The 24,913-nt window shown below is 42.2% G+C and overlaps 1 protein-coding gene across 2 annotated transcripts in view; it reads right to left on the reverse strand.

The window, feature by feature from the left end:
- The window catches only part of LOC109635510 (membrane-associated guanylate kinase, WW and PDZ domain-containing protein 3), a 130,826-nt gene that overhangs the window by 18,085 nt on the left and 87,828 nt on the right, over positions 1–24,913 (reverse strand). For both annotated transcript variants that reach the window (XM_020096720.2, XM_069533617.1), the window contains exons 3-8: positions 20,000–20,119; positions 13,415–13,621; positions 10,596–10,764; positions 8,407–8,486; positions 7,115–7,172; positions 5,476–5,582 (exon numbers count right to left, since the gene is read on the reverse strand). In XM_020096720.2, the coding sequence (XP_019952279.2) occupies positions 5,476–5,582; positions 7,115–7,172; positions 8,407–8,486; positions 10,596–10,764; positions 13,415–13,621; positions 20,000–20,119 (741 nt within the window). The remainder of the gene's footprint in view (positions 1–5,475; positions 5,583–7,114; positions 7,173–8,406; positions 8,487–10,595; positions 10,765–13,414; positions 13,622–19,999; positions 20,120–24,913) is intronic.

Below are 24,913 nucleotides of genomic sequence, written 5' to 3' on the forward strand. Positions count from 1 at the left end.
GAGACAGTGAAGTTGCAGCCTGTTAATTAACCTTTAACCAAATATATCATTCAAAAATAATTCAGTATTAAACACCCAAACTGGAAAACACAAAAAACCTATTCTATTGTGTACCATACTCCTGGCCTGTACTCTGAGTTTTTAATTAGTTTAGTCCTGAGTACAGATAAAATATTCATAGTATGTGATTGTAATATTCATGTGGATGTTGACAATACAGGCTCTGCAGTGCAAACATCTCATTTCCAGACTCATCCAGCTTCTCTCACATCGAGTGTAAATAAAAAACTTTTTTAACCACATCATTGACCTTGTTTTGACCTATAGGACATCTAATAGTCGTTCCACAGAATCCTTTTATTAGACTTTTTGATTGCTTTTGAATTTCTGTGACTGGATTACACGCCATTATGTGAAATGTCTATGTTTATCCAATACTGCTGTTGCCAAATTGAAGGAAATTATTCCATCTGCACTTAATTCGAAGTCATTGACATTTCAGAAAACTATTACTTCTTTTAAAAAACGATCAGCGCCATGGTTTTTCCCAAACTTGCAAATCAAACTAAGTAGGTGTGCAGATCCTGTCCTGCTGTTGTTACCTGAAGGCCGGAGACCCACCCTGCTATTGTCTGAGGGGGTGTGGATGGATGAGCTGTCTGGGGAGAGAACGTAGGACTGCATCGTAGGTGGCTGATAAACCAAGCGTCATGAAATCTTGACAGGATGTGATGTTAAATTGGAAGAATCCTGCTTAGTCTGGCAAAATAGTCTTGGACCATAAAGAGACTCTCTCTTATACCACAGCAGCCTATTCTTCATCATTAAGAGTAAAATAAAAACAAGTGCAGTAAAAAGAACTGGAACAAGAGATAATACTCATGTGCAAGCTTAAGTGAATTCCTGTAAAATCCTGAGGAGAATTTAAAATCATCCTCCCCACATATACAGCACTGGAGATGGTTGAGAACATAGTAGCCCATCACCCAACAAGAACAATGCGTTCCCAAGAATACAGGCTTACTTGTGCTTCCTAGAGTCTCTGAATGAGGTTTATAATGGGAGCCAGAGCTTCTGCATTGAGTCTGAGAAGCAGACACCATCTCCATGATGAAGACGAGGCTTATAATTGTCCTTTTTGATAGAGCCTGGCTCTGACTTACCTCAAACCATCCAGAATTCACTCCAGATAAAAATCCTGGTCTTGGTAAATACCTGATAGAGACTCTACCGGCAAGTTGAATTGCATAAATCAAATCTGGCTGAGTAGTTTGGCTTTCACCAGTATACTGACCGGTCGGCACTGAAATAGTCCTCCATGCATGAGAGAGAGCGTCCAGTTCCTCATCTTTAGATAAATGTGAGGCCCAGTATTTAATCTGGGGCCTGTGTCTCCTCCCCACAAATCTTCAGCTCATTCTATTAAATCCAGTGAAATCCTCCGGGGGAACAGCAGTAGGCAGCGACTGGAGTAAGTGGAAACTGGGGAAGTACATTAATTTTGGTTGTTTGAATTCGGTTTGACAAGTCCAGTGGCAACACGGTTCAACTGTCTGCTTTAATTATCCCAGAAACAGGAAGATACTGTTATTCTAATGGGAAGTTTTTTGGAATCCAAAAAAGATCTTTTACAGCAGAAGAGTCCCAGTTGAAGACAATTCTGCTTCCTAAATCATTATTTGGTGTAGAGTTATGAGAAAGTATTTGGGAACCAGAGTTTGAGCCACATAAAGAACAGAAGAGGCGTCTATTTGAGTTAACTTCTGTCTGAGTAATTTAAATGAATAAATAAACTTTTATTTGAATAAAATCCTCCTATATTCCCTCAAGTTGAGTTTTTTTAAAATCTCAAATGAGAAAGGGCACAGGTAATTGGCGACACCCTCCCTCTAACTTGATAGGTCGAATTAGGAACCCAACTCGTTCTTATTCCTGCTGTGAAGGTTAATTATATTGATAGAACAAATTGTACTGAGCTCTGGCTGAAGCTGCATCTCTCTGGTACATGGTTCAGATAACCCCTGACAACGGAATCCAAAGTCCCTCTCGGCAAAACTCTCACTTTGATGTGACTATTGAGATGTGCCACTAAAATTTAGTTTTAAAAGGCTGCACCATATGATGCTTCACCAGCAAACGACTTCCATTCATATTCAAAATAAAATCTGAATATCTTCTCCCACTTTTTCCCTCTTTATCTCTCTAGTGACTGAACAGCAACTTCCAATTCCAAGTCCATTTTTCTGTATCTGGGTTTTAAGATCACAACAGCAACTTTTCTCGTTTGGCAGGAAAAACTAAAAGCTGCACATCTTCCCTCTCATTTCCCCTCCGTCTTCTAGACACTGGAACATCTGTATTTGTGCATGAGGAATTTAAATGCAGTCGTACGATCAAATGGTCATAAACATCCAGTGCAGACATAAACGGCTGTGAGTGACTGTAACTTATCACAGCCAGCACGGACTCATGATGTCCACACTGTTGCATGGATCAGGAAAGGCCCATTTACATAATCACATCCAAAATGCTTGATAAAAACATGAATGCTCTTTTTCGTCTTTTCCCCCCACAGAGAGTTGGAGTAAGCACAATTTTTGTGCGTTTGTGAAGAAAGAGACAGAGGTAATGAAGGGAGCAGGATAAAGAAAGCGAGGGAGGGAGGAAGTGAGCATGCCGTGTGAGAGCCTGCACTCGTGTGGGAGAGTCCATGGGAGGTCTCTGTGCCAACGTTTGTGGGCAGACAGACCCCGAGGCAGAAGAAACCATCAGATCCACCGCATCAAAAAAAAAACAGCTATGTTTTTTGATTTCCTCGTGTGTGACTCAGTTGTGTTGTAAATCTCCAGTGACATTATGCAGCATAATTGGAAAGACGTCTTCAGTGGAGCAACAGCTCCTGCTTTCAAGAATCCACCTTAAACAACGGAATTTAGAATCGACTGGCGATGTCAGGCCAAGAGTCGGCTCACAGGGGAAAGTACAAGGTGTACAAGGAAGACAGGACAAATTAGAACAAAGCTGGCATTGAACACAAAGCCTGGTGTGTTAACTGGATGAATACCACAGTTTAGTCTCCTCTGCAGCTTTAACTGCAGCAACACCTCAGCTTCAATCGTGTTAATTTTGAAGTGATATATATATATATCACTTCATACGATAACTAATTACAGCACTGTGCTTGTATGCCACAGACAACCACTGTAGATTCAGTCTACATTCATTGTTTCCCCACTCATTTGAGGTCACTGTGACCTTTGACCACTGAAATCTAATCAATAAAGCCAGAGAGGGCTAAATTTGAAGATACGTGTCTAAGTGAACACACACCAAACATGAATTCACGAGACGAGAAAGGGTTTTGTAGGGTCCCTGTGGCCATGAACTTTGACCTTTGACCAAACAATCTGATCAGGTCATCTTTGAGTCCAAGTGCATATTTGTCCCAAATTAAAATCAGTTCCCGAGAGGAGTTCCTATATATCGTGTTCACAAGGCGAAAATCGAGTTTTGAGAGGTCACAATGACGTTGACCTGTGACCAACAAAATCTACTCAGTTCAGCCTTGACTCAAAATGAAAGTTTGAACCAAATTTGAAGAAATTCTCTCAAGGCGTTCTAAAGATATAGTGTTTATAGGAAAGGGACGATAGACAGATGGACAACCTGAACAAATTATTCTTAATTAAAGTTCTTTATACATTTGGTTATTTGTGTTTTGTGTTTATTTAGTGATTTATAGTTAGAATTTATGTATTAAATTGTAAAATCTCATGTCTCATTAACATTTCTTTGTCATAATTACTAGTCATAATCATTGCCAATTGTAATATATTTATATACATCTAGATATATATGTTTATATATATATCAGCATCAGCGGCCAACAATCCATTTGAATTGGCCTCTCGTTATGTTTTGATGACACTCATTTCCATCTGTTATTTTGGGAAACTATAAAAGTCTGAGGTGTTGCCTGAGGTGTAACTGCCGACTGACGAAGCTTTGGTTTCATCGCAGAACGTCTGACAGCTCACTAGGTTGTGTAATCGGTAATCAGGGCTGATGTGGTAGTTTCCTCGATCCCCACACACCTGAGCAGGGAGATGTCTGATTATGCGTGGCCCCTCTGACATGCTGTTCCAGCAGCTGTTGCCACAAGCGCTTCTAAAAGCCGCCCTCCTCCCCTGAACTCCCTCTCTCTCACTCTCAGAATCCCTGCCAGCGCAAGCCTGTCTGTCTCCACTGCCGCAGTGTTGTAATCTATTATACATCCCTTCTAATGAAAACATACTTAATTCATAATGTTTATTTCAGGAGAAAAATGGCTTGTCAACGTAAAGAACAGACCATTACAGGAGCGCTGACAAAAGAACCTGCGTTACCCAAGCAGAGAGGAAAAGACTCATTTTGACAATGAATTACTGTTTGAGGCGAGCCGAGGTTTGACACGTTCAGCTGACCTTGCACAGAAACGACGACGTTCCTTCTGCTTTCTATTCCCAGAAAACATATCTATCACAACACACCAACTGAGGTGAAAGGGTCGACCTCTACACGGAGCATAAGCCAAAGTAATTAAACTACAATTATGTTTGAGACAGTTAGCTGATGTTCACGTCAAGAGTGATTTACAACGAGAACAGAAATAGAATAAGCTCAGTGAATATGTCGCTACACCAATAAAGACAAAACTGCTGCTATTGTTGTGGGTCATAGTGAAGGTACAGACGCACTGGGTCAATTAATAAAAGCACAATAAAGAAAGAATTAACGTAGAAAGAGTAGTAAAAATAGAGCTAAAGCAGGAACAAAGGCCGTCATGAAATGAGATGATTTCACTCCGACTGGAATTTTTTGTTTTTAACGAGGCCGACAACGACAGAGTGAGTCAGAGAGCTGGTGTACGCTGATGACCTGAGAGCTGATTGGTTAGGATACAAGGCCCCGGTTCAATGGCTGACTGGACCGTTTGCTGAATACCAATCCCCCTGCTCTTCATCTCTTTATTTCCTGTCTGTCGCTTCTTTATAAAATCAAAGTAAACCCCCCCCACTCTCAAAACATGAAAGCTGTTGGAAGTTATTATTGTAATACATGCACATACATGTCTTACAGACCTGAGGGAGACTTCAAAACCTACAAGACCGGGTGTTTTTAAAGGTCATGTGTTAAAGTAAATGTATGGTGGTTGAAGGTTTCCATGTGGGCAACTTCTAAATCTATATGTCAGTGTTTATAAATGGGTGTGTGTGCATGAATGGCAGATGAGGAACAATTAGCTGCCGCACGGTTGAGCAGTTCATGTGTTTCATAACGAGACTCTTCTCAAAAACCCAGAATAACATTTTCTTGTTGTACAAAACAACACTTTAAGTCGCTGTTTCCCCATAAGATTACATTTTTTAAACCACAACAATCCAAATGAAGAGGAAGTTGAAGAGGGAGACAGGTTCTGTAAAGTGTTGTTCTTACTTTGGGGAGGTGCCGCTGCGGCTTGTTGGATCGCAGCCGTCTCCTGGCTCAGCTTCTTCTTTGCCTCCAGGACCGGGTTCTCAAACTGGGTTTTCTGGTTGATGTGGCTGCAAAGAAAAACAGACTCAGGTTTTAAGCCCTGTTGAATTTAATCTGCTTCAAGTTGCACAAAATCAAGATTCAGAAATTGTTCTCTGGGAAATTGATTAAAATGTCAAAAAAGGCTCGATCTCACAATTTTTAAGAACGTAAAAGAGAATTCCTGGATCTACACCAAAATTTAATGGCTTCTTTGTTGGGTATTGACTCGGCCCTCAACCAAATGTCACAGAAATCTGTTGAAAAGATTTTTGCGTAATCTTGCGCACAAACAAATAAACCAACAAGCAAACGGGCAGGAGTGAAAACATAACCACCTTGGCTGAGGTAATTAAGTGTACAACGCAATAACATGGGCAGAGAGGGGAGGGGTCTGAATAATTCCTGAGGCCACCACACACACACACACACACACACACACACACACACACACACACACACACACACACACACACACACACACACACACACACACACCTCTGACTTATTGAGCCGACTGCATCATTATTTCTGCAATTAATTATGCATACACCTTCCCAACACAATTTTCTATTAGTGGCTTCACTATAAATACATTCAAACACACAGTATTCATACAGTATTATTGAAGGCTGGCTGACCTCCTCTTTATGTGGGGCAACTACAATGACTTTAACCATTAAATATTGTAGGAAATAATCCTGCCAGTACAAAATACGGTAAACAGCCAGTTGTTCCTCTGACATACAAACCACAGCTGTTATTTCACAGTGATCTCATTCCAGGCTCAAACACTGGCAGCTCCGTGGTCTGTCTGTGAGCTGCAGCTTCTCTATACGGTGCAAGTTTCTCTCTCATGTCACATCCACTGAGGAGGGATATGTCTGCAGCCTGAGCAGTAAAACAACGTGAGCGTCCCCATTTTCTTTTCATCACAACAGATTGCCACCTCTCCTTGGAGCCCCTCCCCACTCTATTCCCTCCATGCATGCTAGTTGAAAATCTCTCCACTTGTCTCTACGCTGCTGTTACGTCGGCTGCGTGACACTGACTCAATTTTCGCATGCCGACAAATACACAGACTATATGCAAGGGTGTATACTCTGTACACATGCTCGGTTAGTTACACGAACACTGGCAACACACAGCGAGAGCCCAATCAGCCTTTTGCTCACACACAGGTCACTGCAGTGATACCCGCCGAGTCTCATTTTGCCACCCACTGATAAACAAAACGAGAATCCTCATCAGAGCATTCGACTGTTCTCCAGGTAAATGCTTCCTCTCTGCGTGTTACATAACTCGGAGCATCCTCACTTCAGATGAACAAAACGAGCCTTGTGCCAGATCCATTTGTTTATTTTGAGACTATTGATTTATACCAGTGCACTGCTAATGTACACTAAGCAGTGTAATATGCACTTGTGCCGCCGTCCCCATGGTGAAATGTGCTTGCGTGCATCTGTGGGGAACAAGTGTGATATAACAATTTACACCGTTTGCGATGATGGTAAGCGGAGTGCTGGGAAATTACATACAGCTATAAATCAATAAAACTTACTCCACGTAGTATGTGCCGTACTGTGGATCATCAATTTCCTCCCAGCCGTAAGGCAACTCTGAAAAAGAAAATGGTGTTACAGTGTGTTGTGGACGGATGCAAATGGGGAGCATGCACATTAAGATAACATGAGGGCAGAAAGAAGAGGAAGAGAGAGCACAGTATTTGATATGTAACCCATACAGTTACCAGTGTATTCTTCTCTCTGAGATGCTTAAACCCATTTTCCTCTGGTCAAAAACCAACAAACACCTGCTCACACCGAGCTTTGTCCGCAATGGAAATGGATACAATCTGGATGGATACAAACTCCCAGGTCAAATGATTCGGAATGGCTCCGACTACAATCGGTAGTGATGACAGGTCATCATCTTTATTTTGGCACTCTAGATGCAGATGCTGCACTTTATCTGCACAATGTTATAATGCATATCGAGCTTGCAGGCGTTGGCACGTAAATAACCGTGAACGTTTGTGTTCTTATTGTTTTTTTACTTCTTGGAAACATTGTGCAACAGTGATTTTTGTCATCATATTGTATAAAACATGATACAACGCCAAGAGTCAAATCATGACTCACCGGAGGAAAACAGTCAGGAAAAAAAAATCCTCTACTGAAAATGGGAAAGGAGCAAATGACCTTTGTATAAAAAAACTGCACATACCTGCTAATTTTGTGGTAAAAGAGGTTCTAGTATAAGAAAGGAGCCATGAAAATAGGCTGCAGTAATTCATTGAACATTTCAACGAGCAGGCTGATGTATGTCATGCCCTGATGAACATATCATGCAGAGGGGGGAGAGGGAGAGAAAAGAGCTCCTTATGCAAGAGAGAGCTTTGGAGTTGCTTTTCAGAGGCAACAAACCAACTGGCTTTCTGTCCGCCTGTAAAAAATCCATTAAAACCAGGCTGGAAGGGTCCCACTCTTTCAGCCGTGGCCACTCACTGTCTCTGCCTGCACTTAAGCCCACATTAGCATCCTGGGGATACAAAGGCAGGTCTTGAATCCCTCACAGCAGACCCCCCGCACTAGATTTCAGAGAAGCCGCTTGACTTGACTGTGACGTTGAGGGTCACTCTTGGGTGACGTGTCATTGTCAAAGAGCAGTTACGCTGTCTTACTTTATCCTGGCCGCTTATTTGATTAACTGGGTGAAAATGCACGGGGTGATGGATCATGTAATGTACGGCAAATACACAGGAGAGGTACGCCCTTCTGCAAATACATGTGCAGCAGTTAATGGAATGACTGCACGCTTGAGTAGACGAGCTGAGTGGTGCAGTCTACATACCCCCATCCTCACACTTCTCAGGGGGCTTCGCCTTCTTTGCCAAGCGGGGGTCCAACCACGTAGTCGTCTTGGTGTTGTGACTGTGGAGCATAAAGAGCAGCCAGGAGACGTCAACAATGAAGACCTGTGCCAGCAGGGAAAGTGCTGCTGAAACCAAAGAATACGCCAAAGCAGGAAAAAAACAGCAACTGTGTCTCATGCACGCGGGATACTGGCTTCATTAACAAACATCTGATCCATCGGTTTATGTTCAGCTGTCACACTATCGTGTTCATGGTTAGGTGGGCTTTTCAGAAGAAGAAAAAAAATCCTCTGAATGTGAAACACAACAAACTTGTTTATTCTCAGATGTGTTTACCAACTGGGGGGTCTAATCAGGAGGAAAATCACAACGGTCTCCTGATATCATCAGAGACAAGTGTCTTTGGGTCCTACATGAGGAAAACACAAAGGCTCGCACGCACGCACAGGCACATGTATGTAGGTTCACCCGCACACATAAAAACAGGGTCCCATTTAGGGGAAATGGTCTCAGACTTTTGGACCCCATTAGGCCTTGGAGAGCTTTGTTTACTTTGCTCTGAAAGCTGAGTATTGATTGGTTGAGAGGAAGAGCTTAACGTGTCCTTATAAAAACCTGAGAGTTTACAGCTGTGTTGTCTGGAAATAACTGTGGCAGTCAATGGGAGACATTTTCTGAGCTTTATTTAAACACTGTAAGTGGGTCCTAGAAATATTTCAACAGCCCATGAGTGTGTTTACTGTACCCAGGTCACTCTTTCCTTCCATTCCATTTTCTGTCACTGTGTTACTGCTGAGTAGGTTTCTTTTTCCTATCTTTATTCAAGAGTGTGGTCTTTCAGTTTGAGAGCTGGATTTCACCGTCAGATTTCGCTAAGCTTATACTCAAAAAAACATGCACACACACTAAAATAGCCCCTGCTTGTGCTTACATTTGCTCTGCTTGTGCTCAAACTGTGTGCTTGCACCCAGATATTTTGCTGCTTGGACTCCAGCTTTGGTCAGCTGTTATTCTCATGCTCATGTTACATATCTCTCGCATTTCTCTTCCCCCGACCAATAAAATGCCAGAGGTAGTGATGTTTGTTGTGTGCGTTACTTTCGATGGGAAGCCGGTGTAATAATCAAGCTGTGGAGGGGGGCACTGCTTGAACCTGGTTAAAGTAACCTCTGTATGGGACTCGCAAAGAGGTCAAACCTAACAAAGCACAGGAAATCCGTCCAAGCAGCAAAACATTTGAGTGCAAGCATGCAGATTGAGCACAAGAGGAGCAAATCTGAGCACAAGCAGGGGCAATTAATATATCAATAAGTCCTGCTCTCACACTGAAACACCACACTGCAGAAATACATCATCATGCTGCTATATATGAAAAAAACCTGTCATTAAACACAGGATCAAACCTGACCCGACTGTTTGGGCTGATCAGATGCTGATTGGATGCCGACAGAAACATTTATGTGTTTCATTATGCATAAAGAAGATAAACACAGTAAACACAATGCTGTATGACATTAGACATACAAATATCAATTTCATTTTTAATATCACAACGTGCTGCGTCCTCCACTGCAGCTGGAGGAGGACACACTTAACATAAGCAACTCTCAAGTCGTCAGTCGGCCTAATTCTCAACACTTATCATCCAGAACATAGACTGTGCTACACCTGCTGCATCCTAATCAAGCTAAAGTCAACGCTAATGTCTGCAGCTTTCTCTTAATCACAGTTTCTGTTACAGTACAACTGTTATTGTGCTCCGACTCCAGGAACAGCGGTTCACGCTGGCAGCATCAGCTCACATTCACATTTATACAAGAAACGCATAAACAAGTCATTTTCTAAAACAGCTTTACTCACACAGGAGTCATTTGCATTGCGGCTGCAGATAAATATTCATATATTGCAGTGATTTATGGCAGCAGACCAGTTTACGCTTCATGGTTTATGTTCATGGTAATGAAGGAACTTTTCAACCAGTGCAACGTTGTACCTCACTGATTTTTAATAGTGTTTGGCTCCGCAGACAATTCTATTTTTAAACACCTTTACTATTTGAATGTCTCATATATACACCTGACATTTTTATTTGATCCAATTCTATCAAATATAATAACAGATTATCAAAAATGCTTGTTTCAGCACATGACCCATGGGTTGCACTTACTCTATGAAGTAGACCATGCCGGTCTCAGTGTAAGCCATCTCCCAGTTAAGGGGCAGCGGCTCCAGGCTGTCATCACGGGGAAGAGAGCTCCATGTGCGGAAGTCCATGGAGCTACTGGACTGGGTATAGCTGGGCACCGCTTTCCTCCAGTCCGCCCTCTCTTTGAGCTCTGTGATAGGAGGAGAGGAAGAACAGATTAGAAGCAGAACGGGGCAGAAGGTTAGGCTGTGTGCACACCTCTGCCCCTCTGTTTCCTGCTCGCGAGGGCAGGCGGGCGAGGGCTGATGTCACTCACAGCATTTACATGTGAGTGATGGTGCGTGTGTCTTCGCCAAAGCGATGTTGTGCATTTGCATGTGCACACTGTGTTAATGCTCTGGCCTATGTGTATGTGTGTTCATTCCCTGCAGGCTGTGATGATGAAGGCAGGGATTCATATTATAAAAAGGGCCATTTGAACCCCCCGGGGCGGTTTCTTTATGATAATATTATACTGCTGCTTTTCACATACAATATATTCCGCTGCGTCTGTAGTCACTCCCCTTTAATGAGGAACTGCGCTACGACGAACATGAAGCGCACAACAAAGGCCCCTCTAATTCACTTAGCACTTCATGCCTTCCCTCAGAAGATGGTTATAAAGGGATGAAACACGAGGGCTTTTCATCCTTTTCTTTTTATGTGAAGCTAACCTCCTCACAACAGAGGACAAAGCCAAAAGATGTCATGCACGCTTTAGAAAAAAGCTTTTCTGGGGGATGCATTTCCTAAACATCATTCCACCTGAATTTTACATTGTGTATGAAATTGTTCTAAATTAAAGCACGCAGCCCCTCGGCAGCATCAACATGTTACTCTCTAAAACTCTTTCTTTCTTTCTTTTTTCTTAACTTTGCTTTTCTGATTAAAAACAGCGCTCTCCATATTTAAAGACACAACAAACACACAGAAGGAATACACACAGTGTGTTTGAAGACACTGTGCGGCAGCCGTGTAAACACTAGGAGAAGCAGCCCGGGGGCATTGCCTTAAGGAGATCTGAGGTCTTCTGTAAGGTTCACTGCAGGGTGAGGGCCCACTTCACGTTAGACACAGATGGGTTATAGAGGGACTGCGGGTGGAGGGTCGGAGGGTGGTGGTGGTGGTGGTGGTGGTGGGGGGGTGATAAGGACACTCTAAGCGAAAGATGAGGCAAGCTGCAGTCTAGAGACTTACAGCTCACATTTTCCATTAACCTCTTTTTTCATTCGACCGTAAACTCTGTCCATCTATGGCCAGTCTGAGACTTCCCTGCCACAGCTGTGGGCTGTAGCAGAGTAGTCATTTGTGACCGGTTTCCTTCCATAAAAAGAACTCCTGGATGTCTGGGCATCACTTTTTTGTTTGATTTCAATATGACAGAGCAGTTGGGTAAACAGACTTTGGATTTCTGCGAATCCTTTGTGCAGCTGAGCAAGCAGTGTCTAAGCCTTGACTGTCAAAACTGTGTTTCATTATGTTAAAAAAAAGGAGAAAAAATCTGCCTTGAGTTGCCTAAATTTCAACCCCCGCTCTCTTTGTAAAGAAACCCAGATATGGTGCACTGTGTGCAGCCTATTTCTGGTGCACAGTTGTGAGCATTAAGGACAGATATGCTCCTCAGAGATTAGGGGGTTGTTCTGATTGATCACATTCACTGTGTCCTGCTCCGTGGATCAGACTTTCTCAAGGTGATCTGTGCTACTGTATGTGAGCTGGTAACAGTAACAGCATTGCAAGTGGAATGCTTCTTGACAGTGTAAATATCACATTAGAAAATGTGAGTCAAAACTGTCACCTCAGAGATAACAAGCGCTAAACTTACATTTAAATATTTTAATTTCAAGATCTCGGTCCAGATGAGATGAGAGGTTTTCTATGTCCATAATAACACACCTGAAAATGCATATCAAATGACCACTGGGCATGCCGGTGTAAACAGGAAGAAGATCGTCTACTCTTGGTTGCAGAAAAATACTAAAAATGAGAAACAGCAAGGGCAAAAAAGTAAGACCAGTGATTTCTGATATATTGCATCAGGTCTATGTGTCAACATGTCTACAACCTATGAGTGATTTCTATGGTTAACTGGGAACAATGAGAAAAGAATTAGATTTGTTCTCGTTAGTCAGGTCCTGTTCCAGTATCCTTGGACTGGTTGTGACTTTTTCTCAGTTCCATTTCAGAAGAGAAATCTCTGCTGTGAGCACCACAAACAAAACTCTCTGAGATAAAAAATAAAATTATGTAAAAATCTTCAGATTATCATCACAGGTTGATATCAACAGTTATTTGAGTGATATTTTGAGTGAACTGGTCCTTTAAATATTATTGCATTTCAAACCATTTCAGTCTCAGGTTAAAACTTAAGCACAAAAAGTATTTTCAACTGACTTTTAAAAAGCTTTGACCAAAAGATACATTTCACGTGTAACAAATCTCCCTCTTCTGGCACCTAATAAAGAATAATAGTGTAAAAAAACATTTGATCTGGGTCCACAAAACAGCACAACCTTGACTGACACATAAATGATAAGTGGATGGGACAAGTGTTTAAGAGAGATCATCAATCTGCTCAGAAGGTCAAGGTGAAACAATCTTTTAGTGCTCTTTTATGTTACGTGTTGAGATTTACAGAGGTGTCCTCAAACACATCAAACCGTAGACGGTCCACAAGTCTTTATGTCTCACAAGAGAAACAGACAGTGACAGTGACCTGACATGACAATGCCACAACCAAAGGACAAAGAGAGCAAGGGAGAAATTCTGTTATTTAACATGACATTTTGTCGTTTACTGACCGGGCAATCCATTGACTAGCGGTGGCCTGTCGTCATCGTCTTCTTCCTCAGGGACTGCGCTGTCCTTTCTGTCCATCTTGCTAACTGAGGTGGTGCGTTTTCTGGGAACGTCACCAACGTAGTCTTCATCAAACAGCACCTGATCCACCAGGTCAGGCTGCACCAGGTTGGGCTCAGCTGGAGGTTTGGGGGTCCCATAGTAGTTACCTTGGAGAGCAAAAGATGGAGAGAGGAAGAGAAAGAGAAAAAGAATGAGAGAGAGTGAGGCCCAGAAAAGAAAAGTGCAGATCATTTGAGAACTAGAATTACCACCCTACGGTTGTATGACTCCACATACATTTTTTTTCCAGACACACATGAGGTCAATGTAACCTTTGACCTTTGACCTCTGAATTCTAATCAGTTCATCCTCGTGTCCAAATGACAACTGGTCACAATTTGAAGAAATTCTTTTAAGGCAGATTTGAGATTCATCATCAAGAGGCAAAAACATGTTTTGTGAGGTTACGATGACTTTGACCGTTGATCACTCAAACCTATTAAACACATTTTTCAGTCAAACTGAAAATTTTTACTATATTTGAAAGAATTCTATTGAGGCGTTCATATGATAATGCGTTCACGAGCCTCATGAACGCATGAACGCCTCATCAATAGGGTTTGTTAGGCCAATGTGACCGTGACACATTGAGAGATCACGTTCACAATGCAAAAAATGTCCCTTGACCTTTTCAAAGTTGACCACCTTGAGTCCAACTGAACGTTTGAACCAAATTCAAAGAAATTCCCTCAAGGTGTTCACGAAATATCATATTCACAAGAAAGGGACAGACTGACAGACAACCGCCTAAAGGCATAAACTGTACTGTTTATATTTGAAGAAGACGCAGTCAGAGAGATTGTCCACCGTATCTAACATGACTCCAATTCACCTGATTCAAAGCAAAACTGAATTCTCTAAATGACACAACCGGCACTCATGACTATTTTCATGCCTTCATAGGTCTGATTCCTCTGCATGACTTCCATGTCTCTTAAACCCCTGCTTTGTTTTCTATTGATAACCGCACCACAGGCCTGTCATGACTCATGTAACATTAAAATCACTTCACTTGGAATTAGCCTGCAACTAATTACACTGATCATTGAATACAGCAATTATCTATCTCTCTGCTTGCTTTCTTTTTCTCCCTAAGACAAAAAAACCTTGTGCGATAGATAATAATTATTCTGTTAGATAACAACAGAGAGAGAGAGACGAGGGGGGAAGAGGAGGAAGAGGAAGGGAGTAGGAGAGGAGGGGTGTGGGTATAAAAGTCTGTTAAATGATTTGCTCGTTTAGCTCATGGAGTGATTCATATATGGCTGGTGAGCAGTATGTGAAACTCAATTTAGTCACAGAAGAAAACCCCTATTAGGATTATACATAATATGCATGCTAATATATATCTCTAAGATTGTTTGTTTGGTAAATGCTCCTCTGTCAGACGTGCTCGTGCAATAATATCAAATTAACGTTTTTGCATTTAATGTGTATAAGGTCAAATATTTACCAGGCTCTTACAATGTGCGCTCATCAGATGGAGCATACTCAGCGAAATCACGATTTATAATTAGATTAATTAAAGAATAGGGAGAGGTGCCACTGGGAAATGGGGATTTTCAGCAAATTAATTAGCCTCCATAAACTTGATCTTATTTTCATTTTGGACCCAGCTGTCTGCGGGACCATGGTATTATGAAACCTTTGATGTACTTAAGCATGATCATGCAGACATCACAAATGCTCCGACTGTAAAAGAGCAACATTTATCGGCTCAGATCTTTTTATAGCTCGACACAAAGAGGGAAAGCTGACAACAGCATGCGTGCCAGGAAGAACAGAGGGCTCCAAGGAAACATCAGAGTCATTCCGAAAGCTTTACGGCACGATACAGTAACACCACAGCAGCTTTTTAGGGGAGGGGGGTATGCGAGCCCATCTCGATGCCTGGCCTCATCTCCTCGGGCGTGACGACAACACAATGCACAGCGAACTGGGTTAATGCAGCTACGCTCATCTTCCTCAAAGCAGCGGAAACGTTGAGGAGGAAGAGGCCGGATGAAAGCCGGCCCCTCCCCCCTTGTCACTTGACTTGACTGTTTATGAAGCGACACTCATCCGCATTTGTCAGAGATGTCTTCATTAACATGGGGCGGCACGGCGATAGCAGAGAGAGATTGGGTTTGCTGGCTAATCTATGCCCGTCTCCTGCTGCACGTTGACATTCATCAGCCAGACGCTATACCTCTGTGATTAATTACTTACAAACACGTCTCCTGGCCCCTAATAAATGTGTGTTGCAGATGTAGAGGTGTGTCTGTGTGTGTATGTGTGTGTGTGTGAAAGCAGCGTGTCAGTGGAGATTTGTGGCACTATTTGCCGTTACAAATGGAGGGAAGCCTCATAAGCTGATGAGCGGAGGAGCTCTTCAGACATTACTTGTGCTTCTTGTGTCACAGGGTTGATGAGCCAGGAAGAGTGAGCCTCCTCTTTCAAAGTGCGTGCGAGCAATTTCATGGTGGTGAAATCAGCTAGTAGTAATGAAAGGACTCCTGTTGTCAAGGACACTATGCATATGCTGCTCAAGGTCACGAGCTATCTTTCATCATGCCAAGATTGTGAGCAGGCAGTTGCACAGCCATACAAGGCATCCACCCAGTATCAACACATCACCACTAATGAGTGAATCATATACCCTCGCATTCACACCCAATATAATCTCCATGTCAGTTTTCTTTCCTCGTTAAAATCAAACTCATGATCACAAAGGGGATCCAAAAATACCAGGTTTGAATTTAAAGTTGATTTGGTAGAATTGTGTCTTCCCTGAGTTTTCCTGGCAGCTGCCCCTCCAGTCTCGCACTTCACTGCACTGGACTGTTCAGTTCTTGTCCGGTTGATCTGTGCAGCTCTGAAAGAGTGACCCAACCTGAACCTGGGAGGCACTGAGACAGAGAAGGGACCTAAAGTCCAGAGAGACTCGCTGTCAGCGCTGGGCGCAGATGGATGATGTCTGCTTGGCCGGCAACCTCGGACCCTGTGGACCACCATGGAGCAGCCTGGATGTACCTTACCAATCATGGAGCCGCCTGGAGCCACATACACAGTCTTGCCTGGCTGGGTATGTCAGGGAGACTAACAGGGTCATGAATGACAGGATCATTTAGTAAAGAGTCGAAGAGAGAGTGTTTAAGTTGAAACTGTGCAATACATTAAATGATGCCCATAAAATATTTTCAGAGGAGAGAAAAACTGTACATGAAGCATTAACATAATGAGCATTAAGGCAAGTCATTTGGGACTATTAGAGAGACCATTATGATTAGCTAAGAATCCCATTAGCTTGCTACCGTGAGCACAGCTCACTTACTGTGCACTTATAAACTGAGGGTAATTCATGAGCTCCACACAGATGAAATACAGCTCATGTGACCAGGACGGCATGACGCCTGCCCTTGTTTATTTTCATTTTCTCAAAGAAAAGAAAAGGCTGCATTCGAAGCACAACTCAATGGAGTTAATCCCATTCCTCCATCCGATTACTTCCAGCTCCTCTTTGAGTTCACTGTATTGCTGAGAGATCAACACGCTGCCACAGTACAGCCATGGAGCGCTAGAGTGCTGACTGGGTTTCTGAAGAAGTGGAGTGGAGGGGAGGGGAGCACTATCAGAATGCTCAGCTCTCTCGCAGGGATGGTAGACTGAAACCTTCCAACTTTTGAGAAGCTAATCCACACAGCTGCGTGCAGCCAAAGCAGCCCTGCTTCCACTGGAAAGGAGGTTTCCATTGGGAACTGAGGAGCTCAGAAAGAATCTTTATCAACACTCTCTCTCTCTGTTATATGCTCTTCCTCAGTTTGCTCTGCTCTCTGCCATAGTCAACCTCTCTATATAGGTGTAAATCCTGCCTGGCTTCAGCTCAGAAGAGCTTGTGGGCGACTTGGCAGCTCTTGAAACTTGATCTTCGTGTTCTTAGATGAGCCCCGAAGGACACAAGGAAGGACAGGATTTATTTTGTGAGCGCGGATGTATGATTGTGTGTCCATATATGTGTGTTCCTGTGCACGTGTTGCATCCAATGTCATCAGCACTGTGCAACAAAGAAGAGGGCAAGAGGGCTGGCACCTTATCACAGGAATCAGGGACTGTTGGGAGAACCTGCCTCAACAGGCCCATCACACTCATCAAAATGTGCACTTCACCACCCACACACACACAAAACTTCCACAGATACACAGAGGCAGCAACACACTTGTGCGCACCCAGAGCTGCTCTCAGCCTTAAGGCGCTTTCTCTCTGAATGAGGATTTGACTTTATCTTTTAATTCTCCATCATACAGGAAGCATGAGATGCAGCTGAATGGGAACGGGGAGAACGGCGCAGAGAAGGTCCATTCACACGACCAGAGCTTGCCCCTCAAACATTTAGTAAAATCCTCTCCCATTTCACAGCGGCTCGGATTTGCTGTGAGAAAGAATGAGCTTAAAGAGAGCAGTAAGTTTATCATATTATTGCCATAATCATTGAGCAAAGTAAGAGAAATCCTCTCGTGACACAAATACACTGCGGCTGTCTGAGTTTCAGAGACCTCAGAATGCAGGGCAAGGGCTTATGTTTCCCTGTGGCATAAGGTGTAAGAAATTGTAAACATGTGGCCGCTCTGTTGCTAGAACATCGCTCATTATGTAAACTTCTTCCAAGGAAGATATTTACTGCAGCTACTTGCTGTCAAAAATCAAAAAATCAGTTTTCAAAGCAACACTAGGGTTTTTATACCTTGGAATTAGAGATTCAAAATAATTTTTGATGGTACACAAACTTATAATAGGGAGAGTGGCGTGTCTGTCTTTTCCCACAGCGCCCCCTGGATGCCTGAAACAGCACTATGTAACTCTTGTGTACCACACTTGAAGATTTCAAAGTGCGCCAGAGCTATAAGAGACAGCTAGCTTGTCATTCTCAGTGTGGACGTCACGGCAGAGCCACCAAAACGAACGAGGAGGACATTGTTGGAAGAACGAAGAAGAAGAAAAGGAAAAGAGTAGGAAAAAAAAAACAAGAGTGAGTTCTGGAGCCTATTTCAATCATGGGAGAGAAATGAGGCCAGGATGTGCAGTTCTGCTCGCTTGACATTGGGATGTGTGAGTGAAGTCTGAATCATCAGAAGTCAGGTAAACCCATTCCAATAGAGGTTTAGTCAGTGATTTGAGTGCTCTGTTTTAACGTTTACTGCCAGGTCCCAAAACCCTTGTCAGACGACATGGTTCTTTAGAGATTTCTTCTCCATCAACTTCAAATGCCCATGTGTGCAGCTCGTATTTACAACAGTGAATTACACATCCCACCTGTAACGGGAGCCCGAGCACAGCTGAGAGCGAATCTCGCCTTATGTCACTTTATGTGAGATAAGTGAGGTACTAAGAGGGGTTGGTTGTACTTTAAACTGCTCTGAAGGTTCAAGTCTGGATTCTTGTTTCGAGCCAATTCTTAGTGGTTGTTGTGGCTGTGAGAGGAAAGAGGGAGAGGAAAAGGAGGAGGCTGGTTTATACCATGAATAAAGCATGACTTGAGAGTAAGAACACAAGTGGGACCTCCTGATGTGTGACTGTGCAGCCAGCCGGTGGGATCAGCAGGTTGACTGGTTTACATAAGGTCACCATCAGGTGCTACAGCTGCTTGCATGCTCACACAGTACGGTGTGAATACTTACTGTCGTCTGTAGTCAAGAACGGACAAAGAGGTGCTGACACAGACTCATGAAACCAGGATAAACTATTCTTACAGGACATGAGTAAACAAGTATGAGTGTGCAAGTAAATGTAAAGACACGCTTTACATGTGTTCGTGTGTGTTGAATTCACACATAAATTATTCACAATAGCTTTTTCTTAAGTGATGAGTACATCCTCCATTTGCTGCAATGTATTACTATCACTAGCACCTATATTTAGTATTTCTATTTATTGATATTATCTTGGTCTATTTGTATTTTGCTTGAGTGATTGTAAAAAAAAAAAACAATTCCCTCCCCTGGATCATTACAGTATTTTTGAAGTAAAGATACTTCACTTGGTCATTGTTTTGGCATTGACATACCACTTTATGTTAAGGTATTAAATTATAATATATAAATTATAGTCATGCCAATTCTGGTACTGGGATACAAAGATGTTTTCAAGTCCCACCAAAGTGATTACAGATTACCTGTAAACCCCTAATTTTGAATTACTCTAGAAAACTTGAGACTTTACTGTAAACAGTTATATTTAAATCTCTCAGCCGCCCATTCTACACACAGAGATAATCTGAACGGTGGAGTTTATCTCAAGTACTGCTGCTAATCTGACTGTGACTTCCAACAAGTCTTTAATCAGGTTTCACCGATCAATACATTTTGTCCCCCACGTCACATTTCATAAAGGGAGGCTGCAAGTCACGATGACTGTGAATATTGAGTTTTCACTCCATTACAGAGAGCTGTCAGTGTGAATCAGCCACACACACAGGTTTCTTATAACATCAACACTGAGGTGATAACTACCATCATAGGTCCCACTCTCCAGGAGAAGTCCACTCTCCTCCAGGATCCTGAAGTCTCCAACACTGATGAAGTTGTAGTCCACTCCTGGCACCTCCCCATCTCGAGGAAGCCGTGTGGTGCCTGGAAGAAGAAAAAAAAGAAAAGACAACTGAATAAACAATAAGCAACCAATAAGTAATAAGTTAAAAAAGATAGAGGTAGAAACTTTAGAGATTCTATGCAAGGCAACAGACTAATGATGTTGCATTGCGCTGTGCTTTTAGAATGTTTCTCTCAATCCATCAAGTGAGATACAAACAGGTACAAGGTTTTCCACATTTTTCACACATCAGGTGGCACCGCTCTGCTGTGACCCCGGGCTGCCTCGTGCTGCTGCTTCAGTGCTTTATTTATTTTTATACTTTTTAAATTGGATTTCATTTATTTATCTTTTATGACGCAGGTGTGTATGCCAATTTGTATTATTAATGGCTGCAGCATAGATGAAGAGCCCAAGACAAATTTCCCACTGTGGGACAATAAAGTTAATCTCAATCTTAATCTTGGAAAAAAAAAAGCAAAATACAACCATTAAGCTCCAGTTCATTATTGAACATACTGGTCTTTCGATTTAGCAATGAGATGTGAGACATAACGAGTTTGACTGCTGAACTTGTTAATAAAAAGTTTTACTTCAGTAGTTTGAGAAAGTCTTTAAATGTACAAAATGTAACTTTGGCCACTAGGGGTCTCTCAAATCGAACAATGGCAAAATACCTAGTTTGATGGTGTCTTGAAGCAGTGAAGGATCATGGGAACAGTGCCGATGTTCAAGTTCATGAATAAGGTAACATATTAAGATAATTTATGTTACGCATTAAACGACAAGGTTTAATCGTGACCTATTTCGAGTGAATGAGACTAACAGTGGAAGGAAAAAAGAGCTGACTGGCTAACAGGGTGTTTTTTCTATCTGCTAAATATATATTTCAGATCTTGTATTGTTTTGATTTTTATTAATTTTGTGAAGCACTTTGAGCTGCACTATGAGCTGCACTAACCTGTACAACAAGTTTGATTGCTTCGTGCAGAGGATTCACTTTGTAACGATATCTTAATAATTTGTCTTTGTGCAAGACAAAATGGGTGGATGTTACATTTCGGGGACAAAATCTCAAAAAAGAACTTGGTGGTATCCTGTGAATCATGAATAATTGACATCGGCTTGCAGAGCAAAGATGGCGGGCGTAATTAATTGAATCCATACGAGTAACTGCATTAACAAGTTATGATTGCGAGGTTCTGGATGGCAACAGATCAAATGAAGAAAACAGTTGAGGTAAATTAGGGATATGAAACGCGATGAAAGCAGCGTGTTGTGTGACCTCCTGGTGCGGATGAGTTTCACTCAGTCCCATGAAGCAAAGAGTCAATGCAAATGACACGAGGCCATTCTGAGTGCAGATTCTGCTCCTGCGGTGAAGCCACAGTCTATTTCAACACTGATGGGAGTTCTCTTCCTCCCAGGATGAATATCCACCAGGCACAAATGGACACCAAATGATTGCATTAGCATGAAGATTATGTAAACCGTATTCCATGAATAAGTAAGTAGGGCCCTGCCACGATTGCACTCAAGGCTAATTAGGTGGTGCGCCACCAAACTTGTAAACTCCATAGAAATAACCGCAGCTGGACAGGAGGGACAGCAGCAGTTATTTATTGCACAGGGAGGCTGAACAAAGCCCACAGCACGAACCAATCATCTGAGCCACATTCCACAGCAATCTCTGTCACCTAAATTTACTGTCACCCATGGTTATGGAGCAAATACATCCATTCACTGGGCCTGGTGAATCTTTTTCAGGGTCATGGGGAGGACAGAGGGGTGTGAGCATACGAGGAAGTCGTTGAAACAACCCGGGCAGACCATCGGTCGATGGCAGCGGCTAACGTAAATAGTAATTTATATTCAGAAAAACAGGCAATTTAAAATCTCAGATCAACCCTATTTCAATGTCAGAGGAAATCAGAGCAGGAGCACGGCGGCAGCAGTAGCAGCAGTAGCAGCACAGGAGGCTGCAGACACAGAACAAACCCCACAATAACAACTGAGGCCAGGCAGTCTTACTGTGAGATGAGTCAGAAGCAAATAGTGTATCAGGATCAGAGTTTAATGATTAAATATTCTATCACACATTCAGGCAATGAGATCCTCAGTGTACCTGAACAGCAGCAGAGTCATTCATCCGTCCATCCATGTGGAGGAATTGTGTTATTACAAAGACGGTTGCAGTTTCTTTGATAATTGTTTCCTTGCATTTCTTCTAACAATTTATTTCATCAGAGAAGGTTGTGTTTTATCCTCCGTTCATTTGTTTTGGTTTTTTTTGTGAACCTGTTCAGGTTCAGTGGGGATCTGTATCAGGGGCGGATCTATGAATCTTTGCCGCTTCCTTTAAAGGTCCAGTGTGTAAGATTTAGGTGAAACAGAACTACTGGCAGATATTTCATGTAGAATAATCCTCAAGATGTTTTCACTAGTATATATTTACATGGAGGGGACCCTCTCTACGGAGGCCGCCATGTTTTTTACATTAATCCAGACTGAACAAACTAAACACCTTTTGAGTTTTTATGACAATTAATGGCTACCACAGGTTCTTTTTCATGTTTGGAAGGAGAGGGTGAGGGGTGTTCAGCTGCAACATGCAACTTCAACACTAGATATCACAAAATTCTACACACTGGGACTGTTCGGCTGTGGAAGTACACGCTGTACTGAGAGACTGTCCCACCGCTTTGGCAGAAGTATGCTGTCTTCTTTAAACCATTAAAGACATCTGTTTATCTGTTTGCCTGTTGCATCGTCAGACAACCGTAAATGGTCAATTTTTGATACAACTACGATGGAATCTCTGGAAATGTATTAATGCATCCCCGAGCCGGATTTCCTGACACTTGTAGAGTCCGCGCCAATTAGCAGTGAAACCGCTCCGCAGAAGGTGATAGCCCAATGGCCTATTAAATAACTTTATGTTGCCATTCCCTTTTGTTTTTCCACCATTACATGTTCTCCCTAATTGGCCTGTGACAGTTCCCCTGCACCCGAGCACAGGAGTAAAATCATTTTAAAAAAACCAAAAACCATCAGAGTGGCTTCCTTCCACAGAACGCCTTGATACCACAGTCTGTGTCACCAAAAGCAGTTGACACTGCATCGTGTGTGAGGACGCCAGCCACTGCTGCTTCTCATTACCAACTTGTCTGCCTGCCGGCTCTGGCTTTGGTCCATAAAAAATGTCCCCTGTAGCCCAATTACTTGAGCCACAGTTATGTACCTGCCAAGTATCTCCCTGAGTCATCATCCTGAGTGTCACACCGATATATACCATAAGCCTCCGATTGTGGATCAGTCGCACACAATATAATGAGGGCTCGCTGAGCTTTGAGGGTACAGCTGAGTGAAAGCAGCAAATCCTTTAAAGCAGAACTTTGTAACACCTCCTTGTAATTTCCTTTGCAGTGCAGACAATGACACTTTGGATAGGCCCTCAAATAAACTGTCAGAGACCCGCTCGTTTACACAAAACATGTATATTGAGAGAGTGCAGTCCATCCACTACTGTTAATTAAACCAGACAAGAGAGGAGTTTGTATACAGAGACGCTTTATCAAAGAAACCAAAGATTTTCTGTCAGCGTATGAAGTTATACACACACAGTGTTGGTTAATACTGCAGGGGAGACAGCAGTGCACAGTATTTGGTGCAGCTACAGTATTATAGGAAAAACAGTTCGACATTTTTAGGAAACACTTGCTTTCTCGCCCAGAGTTAGATTAGATTACAAGATCAATACCAGTCTTATTGCTGAACAGTAAATATGAAGCTTCAGCCAGCAGCCAGTTAGCTTGGCTTAGCGTACAGAGGGGAACAGCTTGGGAGTCTGTCCTATGCCGACATAAAATCTGGCAAGAAGCACCAGGACTCACTAATGAAGATTCCAGAACAGAAAAATGACAGTACAGAGTTTTCTCTGGTAATCCAGACCTGAGTCTTTACCTCAATCAGAAACTGCACTGAACTTTCCACCTTCAAAACACTTCTCAAAACCCGTCTGAACTCCTTTTAATGTTTGATTATGACGTGTGTGTTATATGTGTGCTTATGATGCATATTTAATATTTATAGTTACTCGCTTTTATCTGCTTTCTATTTTTTTAAATCCTGTAAAGTGTCTTTGAGCATTGTTAAAAACACTAGACAAATAAAATTATTATTATTATCATCATCATTATTATAATTGATTTGTTTTTAATGTAATATTTTTTTTTAATTATTTAATGACGCGCTGCATTTATTACGACAGGTAATAAAATGTATAATTTAAGGTTTAATAAAAAGTTATTCATGATTATTATTTATTATTAAGGCTGTAGTCAGGAGGATAACTTCATTATATTCATAGAAAACTAGTCGCATTTATGTTTCCGTATAAACTGGAGCACATTAATTGTCTACAAACATTTTATCTGTTGAAGACAGTATCGTCTCTTCTGAGCAAAAAGTATAATGTGAAGCTATTTGTTAAAATTTAAAAAGACTGTGTACTGAGGTTAAATCCACGTGCTCTGGACTGAAACTAATTTTCACTCCAGTCTTGTGAGGTCTGAGGCCCTGTGCTCTGCTGAGACCTACTTACTCGAACCCCCTGGACTGAGAGGATGTCACGACGGAAACATCAGAGCTACTCAGTCAGAAATGGCAGGCCATGAATTTAACATAGTGAATTAAAAAAATAAAAAATAAATAAATAAAAGATGGCTCGGGGCTTTGCTGTTGAAATGGCAAGAAAGAAAAGAGGGGAACACTTTTAACAAATGACTAAGGCTCACTGTGCCACTCTTATGTGCTGCGTTCTGTACCTATTAACA

The sequence above is a fragment of the Paralichthys olivaceus genome, chromosome 2, assembly GCF_024713975.1.
Source record: "Paralichthys olivaceus isolate ysfri-2021 chromosome 2, ASM2471397v2, whole genome shotgun sequence".
In the NCBI taxonomy this organism is placed as follows: domain Eukaryota; kingdom Metazoa; phylum Chordata; class Actinopteri; order Pleuronectiformes; family Paralichthyidae; genus Paralichthys; species Paralichthys olivaceus.